The sequence below is a fragment of the Staurois parvus genome, unplaced genomic scaffold (genome assembly GCF_062004578.1).
Source record: "Staurois parvus isolate SC_StPar_1 unplaced genomic scaffold, SC_StPar_1.0 ptg000928l, whole genome shotgun sequence".
In the NCBI taxonomy this organism is placed as follows: Eukaryota; Metazoa; Chordata; class Amphibia; order Anura; family Ranidae; genus Staurois; species Staurois parvus.
This window is the reverse complement of record NW_028318724.1, coordinates 142,592-152,085: the sequence shown is the minus strand read 5'-3', so window position 1 is coordinate 152,085 and position 9,494 is coordinate 142,592. Positions and strand designations below refer to the sequence as shown.

The window sequence follows — 9,494 nt, the reverse complement described above, 5'->3', positions numbered from 1 at the left end:
TTTGATCTAAACCATTCCATTGTAGCTCTGGCTGTATGTTTAAGGTCGTTGTCCTGCTGGAAGGTGAACCTCCACCCCAACCTCAAGTCTTTTGCAGATTCTAACAGGCTTTCTTCGAAGATTGCCCTGTATTTGGCTCCATCCATCTTCCCATCAACTCTGACCAGCTTTCCTGTCCATGCTGAAGAAAAGCATCCCCACAACATGATGCAGCCACCACCATGTTTCTCGGTGGGAATGGTGTGTTCGGGGAGATGTGCACTGTTATTTTTTCCACTACATACAGGTGAAACTGGAAAAATTTGAATATCGTGCAAAAGTTAATTTATTTCAGTAATGCAACTTAAAAGGTGAAACTAATATATGAGATAGACTCATTACATGCAAAGCAAGATAGTTCAAGCTGTGATTTGTCATAATTGTGATGATTATGGCTTACAGCTCATGAAAAACCCAAATCCACAATCGCAGAAAATTAGAATATTACATGCAATCAATAAAACAAGGATTGTACATAGAACAATATCGGACCTCTGAAAAGTATAAGCATGTATATATACTCAGTACTTGGTTTGGGCCTCTTTTGCAGCAATTACTGCCTCAATGAGGCGTGGCATGGAAGCTATCAGCCTGTGGCACTGCTGAGGTGTTATGGAAGACCAGGATGCTTCAATAGCGGCCTTCATCTCTTCTGCATTGTTCGGTCTCATGTCTCTCATCTTTCTCTTGGCAATGCCCCATAGATTCTCTATGGGGTTCAGGTCAGGCGAGTTTGCTGGCCAATCAAGCACAGTAATCCCACGGTCATTGAACCAGGTTTTGGTGCTTTTGGCAGTGTTCGCAGGTGCCAGGTCCTGCTGGAAAATGAAGTCAGCATCCCCATAAAACTTGTCTGCGGAAGGAAGCATGAAGTGCTCCAAAATCTCCTGGTAGACGGCTGCGTTGACCCTGGACTTAATGAAGCACAGTGGACCAACACCAGCAGATGACATGGCTCCCCAAATCAACACAGACTGTGGAAACTTCACACTGGACTTCAAGCATCTTACAGTGTTCCCCTCCATTCTTCCTCCATACTCGGGGTCCTTGGTTTCCAAATGAGATGTAAAAGTTGCTCTCATGAGAAAAGAGGACTTTGGACCACTGAGCAACAGACCAGGTATTTTTTTCTTTAGCCCAGGTAAGACGCTTCTGACGTTTTTTTGTTCAGGAGCAGCTTGATGAGGAATACGACATTTGAAGCCCATGTCCAGGATCTAGCCTCAGTCTACTCCTTGTGAAAGTCCCCAATGGCCTTTTCCTGACAATCCTCTCCAGGCTGTGGTCATCCCTACTGCTTGTGCACCTTTTTCTTCCACACTTTTCCCTTCCACATAACTTTCTATTAATGTGCTTAGATACAGCACTTTGGGAACATCCAACTTCTTTTGCAATTACCTTTTGAGGCTTTCCCTCCTTATGGAGGGTGTCAATGATGGTTTTCTGCACAGCTGTCAGGTCAGCAGTCTTTCCCATGATTGTGATTCCTACTGAACCAGACAGAGACCATTTAAAGGCTCAGGAACCCTTTGCAGGTGTTATGGCTTAATTAGCTGATTAGAGTGGGACACTTTGAGCCGAGAATATTGCACCTTTTCACAATATTCTAATTTTCTGAGATTGTGGATTTGGGGTTTTCATGAGCTGTAAGCCATAGTCATCACAATTATCACAAATCACGGCTTGAACTATCTTGCTTTGCATGTAATGAGTCTACCTCCTATATTAGTTTCACCTTTTAAGTTGCATTACTGAAATAAATGAACTTTAGCACAATATTCTAATTTTTCGTGTTTCACCTGTATAGCAAGTTGCTTTTAGGCAAAAAAATTCAATTTTGGTCTCATCTGACCAAAGATTTTATTAATTTTCAATAAAGGGTGGAAGCATTAGAACTCTTGTTAGGCATTATTACCATCAGAGGCTCTGTTGAAGAGATTTCTTTACTTTGGTAAAAAGGTTGTCTCCAGGACAGGAAGTGAAGGGAAATCCCTTTAACATCAATACAGAAAAAAGTAAACATGCTTTTGTTTAGTTAAGTAGGGCAATGCTAGAACCTTTGTCAGCTTTTTATTGTTGTTTGTTTCTCTGTTGCAGATTTTCCCTCATTTCCTGTTGAGTAAAGCACTGACCGCAGAAGAGAAGCCTTACAAAATAAATGCACTTTCAGCACCCTTATAATTGTCTAATTGGTCTCTCCAACCACAGTGACCATAACATGGGTTTACATAACCCTAGATTTCAGTTTGCAGAAATGCACTACAGTGCATTTAACATGACTTCCTAAAGATCTAGTTCACATCTGTGTGTTTTGAGCCAGTGCATTTTTTGGAAAGGGTCAGGGACATTTTTTGTCCCGCAGCAGATTGCATTTTGTGTGTAATAGACTTCAATGAACCCGCACCAAAAATGCAAGTGTTGCATTTTCTATGTAGTTTGCTGTGTTTTTGCTAACTTATGTAGTGTGACTTTGATGCGACTTTACACTCACTAGCTCTCAAGTAGCATCAAAGTCGCATCAAAGTAGTTCAGGAACCTTTATGTGTCCAAAGTCCCATGTTACGGTTAAGGGCTAGGGTTAGGGTTAAATGTTGGGGTTAAGGGCTAAAGTTAGGGTTAGCTTTAATTGTTAGGGTTAAATAGCAAACCCTTACAATTACCGCTAACCCTAACGATTATCCCTAACCCTAACGATTATCCCTAACCCTAACGATTACCACTAATCCTAACGATTACCACTAACCCTAGCCCTAACTATTACCATTAACCCTAACCCTAAGGATTACCACTAACCCTAACAATTACCACTAACCCCAACCCTAATGATTACCACTAACCCTAACGATTACCACTAACCCTAACGATTACCACTAACCCCAAACCTAATGATTACCACTAACACTAATGATTACCACTAACCCTAACGATTACCACTAACCCCAAACCTAACGATTACCACTAACCCTAACGATTACCACTAACCCTAACGATTACCACTAACCCCAACCCTAATGATTACAACTAACCCTAACGATTACCACTAACCCTAACGATTACCACTAACCCCAACCCTAATGATTACCACTAACCCTAACGATTACCACTAACCCTAACGATTACCACTAACCCCAACCTTAATGATTACAACTAACTCTAACGATTACCACTAACCCCAACCCTAATGATTACCACTAACCCTAACAATTACCACTAACCCTAACGATTACCACTAACCCCAACCCTAATGATTACCACTAACCCTAACGATTACCACTAACCCCAACCCTAATGATTACCACTAACCCTAACGATTACCACTAACCCCAACCCTAATGATTACCACTAACCCTAACGATTACCACTAACCCCAACCCTAATGATTACCACTAACCCTAACGATTACCACTAACCCTAACGATTACCACTAACCCCAACCCTAATGATTACAACTAACCCTAACGATTACCACTAACCCCAACCCTAATGATTACCACTAACCCTAACGATTACCACTAACCCCAACCCTAATGATTACCACTAACCCTAACGATTACCACTAACCCTAACCCTAACGATTACCACTAACCCTAACGATTACCACTAACCCTAACGATTACCACTAACCCTAACAATTACCACTAACCCTAATGATTACCACTAACCCCAACCCTAACGATTACCACTAATCCTAACCCTAACGATCACCACTAACCCCAACCCTAATGATCACCACTAACCCTAATGATCACCACTAACCCCAACCCTAATGATTACCACTAACCCTAACAATTACCACTAACCCCAACCCTAACGATTACCACTAACCCCAACCCTAATGATTACCACTAACCCTAACAATTACCACTAACCCTAACGATTACCACTAACCCCAACCTTAATGATTACAACTAACTCTAACGATTACCACTAACCCCAACCCTAATGATTACCACTAACCCTAACGATTACCACTAACCCCAACCTTAATGATTACCACTAACCCTAACGATTACCACTAACCCCAACCCTAATGATTACCACTAACCCTAACGATTACCACTAACCCTAACGATTACCACTAACCCCAACCTTAATGATTACAACTAACCCTAACGATTACCACTAACCCCAACCCTAATGATTACAACTAACCCTAACGATTACCACTAACCCCAACCCTAATGATTACCACTAACCCTAACGATTACCACTAACCCCAACCCTAATGATTACCACTAACCCTAACGATTACCACTAACCCTAACACTAACGATTACCACTAACCCTAACGATTACCACTAACCCTAACAATTACCACTAACCCTAACGATTACCACTAACCCTAACGATTACCACTAACCCCAACCCTAATGATTACCACTAATCCTAACCCTAACGATCACCACTAACCCCAACCCTAATGATCACCACTAACCCTAATGATCACCACTAACCCCAACCCTAATGATTACCACTAACCCTAACAATTACCACTAACCCTAACGATTACCACTAACCCCAACCCTAACGATTACCACTAATCCTAACCCTAATGATCACCACTAACCCTAACGATTACCACTAACCCCAACCCTAACGATTACCACTAATCCTAACCCTAATGATCACCACTAACCCTAATGATCACCACTAACCCCAACCCTAATGATCACCACTAACCCTAATGATTACCACTAACCTTAACGATTACCACTAACCTTAACCCTAACGATTACCACTAACCCTAACAATTACCACTAACCCCAACCCTAACGATTACCACTAACCCTAACAATTACCACTAACCCCAACCCTAACGATTACCACTAACTCTAACAATTACCACTAACCCTAACGATTACCACTAATCCTAACCCTAACGATTACCACTAACCCTAACAAATATAACTAACCCCAACCCTAACGATTACCACTAACCCCAACGATTATCCCTAACGCTAACGATTACCACTAACCCTAACCCTAACTATTACAATTAACCCTAACCCTAATGATTACCACTAACCCTAATGATTACCACTAACCCCAACCCTAATGATTGCTGCTAACCCTAATGATTACCACTAACCCTAACCCTAATGATTACCACTAACCCTAACCCTAATGATTGCTGCTAACCCTAGCCCTTAACCCTAACATTTAACCCTAACCCTAGCCCCTAGACCTAAACCCTAACATTTAACCCTAGCTCTTAACCCTTACACTAACATGCAACTTTGGACACATGGTCAGATGGTTTCTGTCAAAACCCCTTTAATATCACAGAAAAAGGGACCTGTGGTTAAGCTCTTGTTTTAATTGGAAGAAGGGTTATCCGCACACTGGAGGATTGATAAATTATAGCAAATATGTATTGTTAACAAGTTCTGTACACATGTCCTGGTGTTTTGTATGTCCTATAGATCAATAAATATTTGATATAATTTATAAATCCTCTGGTGTGTGGCTAACCCTTCTTCCTATTGCATCACGTGTGGTGGCGAGCCAGAGTCTGCACCTGCCTTGCTTTGATTTGGATCGTTTGCCTGAGCGGTAATACCTTTGCTTCTTGGATTAAGCTCTTGTTATACCATCAATGAAGGAACATCTGTCAAGTTTGGGAGCTGATAACACCTTGCTTATTGATTGAACTCTGCCATGGGCGGACTGACAACTCATGGGGCCCCGGGCAATAGGAGATCATGGGGCCCCTGTGTCCTTGCCCAAACTCAAAAAAGCCTATGGGGCATCTCATGGGGCCCCCTACTGACACCGGGCCCTCGGGCAGTGCCAGAGTTTCCAAATTGTCAGTCCGCCCCTGAACTCTGCTAAAACCAAGGACTTTACAAGTATTCTTTATTTTCAACTCCTTTTTGTTTCTCTTTTGCCTTATGGTTTCTTTATTTTATTGTAACCTCTTTTTCCTGTTAATATTTTATTTGCACAACACATTAAAATGCATAGCAAAGCAAGCCACTCCAAGTTTGGCAGCCACAGACAAAAAGCTGACCAACATCTGGTTAAACTGATCTTAGCCAGATTATTCAGATTGAAAGACTGCTACAAGCATCGACCAAGCAATGGCCAAAAAAAAGGTGATAGCAATTCTTTGCATATAGTTTTCTATCAAAATAGGGTGGAGAAAGCTATTGTCTTCATGCCCCCCACACATTTAATTCAGTAGCCATAAAAATGCACAAGCAGGTTATCTCAGCATGCATGTTTATTTATTTATTACAGGTACTTACAGTATATAGTGCTGTCAATTTACACAGCAGTTTACATATATATTGTACTTTCACATCAGTCCCTAACCCTCAAGGGGCGTACAATCTAAGGTCCCTAACTTTCATGCACATACTAGGGCCAGTTTAGACAGGATCCAATTAACCTATCAGCATGTCTTTGGTGTGTGGGAGGAAACTGGAGTAACTGGAGGAAACCCACACACGCACATGGAGAACATGTAAACTCCAGGCAGGTGGGGCTGTGGTTGGGATTTGAACCAATGACCCTAGTACTGCCAGGCGGAAGTGCTAACCAAATAGCCACTGTGCTGCCTGTTTATAGAAAGATCTCTCAGAATATATATATATATATATATATATATATATATATATATATATATATATATATATATACAGTTGTGTTCAAAATAATAGCAGTGTGTTGAAAAAAGTGAATAAAACTCAAAATCCTTCTAATAGCTTTTATTTCCATACACACAAATGCATTGGGAACACTACACATTCTATTCCAAATCAAATCATGAAGATAAATATATTAAATTTGTGTTGTTCCTCTAAAAAAATTGCAGAAAAGTGAATATTAGACTGTTCAAAAAAATAGCAGTGTTTGTATTCTTCTTTACAAACTCAAACATTCAGTATATAAACTGAAAAATGTTTGAAGATTTTGCTTTCCTTTGAATCACTTAATGAATATTTAGTTGTAGTCGCACTGTTTCTGAGAACTGCTGTACATCTGTGTTGCATGGAGTCAACCAACTTCTGGCACCTGTGAACAGGTATTCCAGCCCAGGATGATTGGACTACATTCCACAGTTCTTCTCTATTTCTTGGTTTTGCCTCAGAAACTGCATTTTTGATGTCACCCCACAAGTTTTCTATTGGATTAAGATCCAGGGATTGGGCTGGCCACTCCATAACGTCAATCTTGTTGGTCTGGAACCAAGATGTTGCACGTTTACTGGTGTGTTTGGGGTCGTTGTCTTGTTGGAACACCCATTTCAAGGGCATTTCCTCTTCAGCATAAGGCAGCATGACCTCTTCAAGTATTCTGATGTATTCAAACTGATCCATGATCCCTGGCATGCGATAAATAGGCCCAACACTGTAGTATGAGAAACATCCCCATAACATGATGCTTCACTGTCTTCACAGTGTACTGTGGCTTGAATTCAGTGTTTGGGGGTCGTCTGACAAACTGTCTCCGGCCACTAGACCCGAAAAGAACAATCTTACTTTCATCAGTCCACAAAATGTTGCGCCATTTCTCTTTAGACCAGTCAATGTGCTCTTTGGCAAATTGTAACCTCTTCAGCACACGTATTTTTTTCAACAGTGGGACTTTGCGGGGGCTTCTTGCAGATAGCTTAGCTTCACATAGGCGTCTTCTAATTGTAACAGTACTCACAGGTAACTTTACATCTTCTTTCATCTTCCTGGAGCTGATTGTTGGCTGAGTCCTTGCCATTTTGGCTATTCTTCTATCCATTCGAATGGTAGTTTTTTGCTTTCTTCTACGTCTTTCAGGTTTTGGTGTCCATTTTAAAGCATTTGCGATCATTTTAGCTGAGCAGCCTATCATTTTCTGCACTTCTTTATATGTTTTCCCCTCTCCAATCAACTTTTTAGTTATTTTGAGCATGCCCCATTCAATTAGTGATTCAATTACACAGAATCTGCAGCATGCATGTCATGACTGTTGGGTCTGTTGGATTTCTATTACTCTACTACACCTGCTAGTAAATTATTTGCCATGAAGAAATATCATTTCTAACAAAAACAGTGATTGATCAGGTTAGTGATGTCTGACTGCTATTATTTTGAACACAACTGTATATATATATTATTTTTTTATTTTTATTTTTTTCTGTTGGATTGAGCTCAATCATTTTAAACAGCATTCAGCATTCATCATCCTTATTTGCCTTTAAAAAATATGGACACACTTAATGGATTAGTTATGCCAATTTATTTAAAAATACCAAGTTAAATTACAAAATGATTTATCATATAAACACAGATCTAGGCATGTCTATTTCTTTAATGTTTAATGTTTATGGAAGAATTACTTCTGCTCTAATTTACCATTTTAATATTGTATACAAAAAGGCTTTTTGTGGCTTTGATAAAACCACAGGTTAGTAATTTGAAGGTAATACATTAAAGCAGAACACCACACAAAATGGATTGCTATGTCTCTGCTCCTTTCATTCTAGGAAACAGCACTTTATCCTCAGCAGAAAAGCTAAGTAATCCCTACCAGAGATGTGTACAGGGTAATCTTCTCTCGCAGGTCTCACAGTTTTAAAGACACAGTGGAGTATCAGACTGAGCCCCACTCCATCTACAATGAAAAATACATTTAGTGGATTTCTGCTTTAAAGAAACCATTGGGTAGAATGAACTTTAGAAGTGCAACCCTAGCTAGGGCCACAATACCTGCCACAAAGTAAGATAGTTTGAGTTTTGTTGTGTCTTACAATAAAAATAAAAGGACTGTTGGCGATGCATTCTGTTTTGGGCATCAGGTATCTCTCTTTTGACACATCTGGTGTTTCACTGCCATCCTCATTTATCTCAATTGCTGCTTTGCATATTGCCTGGGATACTGATAATCCTTTACTCTCTGACATGCCAGAAAAATCAGCCGTCTCATCATTGAAAGCATTCTTAATCCCCAGGCTATTCAATGTGTCCTTCAGGTTGTAACAACTCTCAATCTTGAATTTAGGCAAAGACAACTTTACTTTGCTGTTGGCCATCATACTGGGATTGGTCCAGTCGGCAAAGTTCTCATATGTTAGTTCCTTTTCCAACTAAAACAGCAAATGAAGAAATATGTTACAGTATTAAATCATATACACATTTTTTTCAAATATACTGTTTCTCCAAATCTATTAAGCCATCTAGATTGATAGCATAGATGTTCCCTTGAAATCCTGCTATGAAGGTTCTTGTCTAGACAATTTTTGTTATGGGGTGACAGCTGTAGTGCTTATGCAGTTTATATTATATGTATCCTGGTGAGCAGTGCCAACTGGCATGGTATACTGTTGTAAGGAAGCTGGTCCAGAGCAATGATGGGAAGCCAGTGCTGGAGCACGTGCATACAATGGGAGATGGGTGTGTGCTAGAGATCTGCAGTACATGGGTGAGGGCAAATATGGGTGTGATAGAATAATAATCATAACAATATATGCAGATTTG

At 40.2% G+C, this 9,494-nt stretch overlaps 1 protein-coding gene across 1 annotated transcript in view; it reads right to left on the bottom strand.

Moving 5' to 3' along the window:
- Positions 1-8,237: 8,237 nt before the first annotated feature.
- The window catches only part of LOC149441976 (serpin B5-like), a 73,125-nt gene continuing 71,868 nt past the window's right edge, over positions 8,238-9,494 (bottom strand). The window contains exon 7 of the mRNA XM_089656672.1: positions 8,238-9,103. Coding sequence (XP_089512798.1) covers positions 8,708-9,103 — 396 coding nt within the window. The 3' untranslated portion in view covers positions 8,238-8,707. The remainder of the gene's footprint in view (positions 9,104-9,494) is intronic.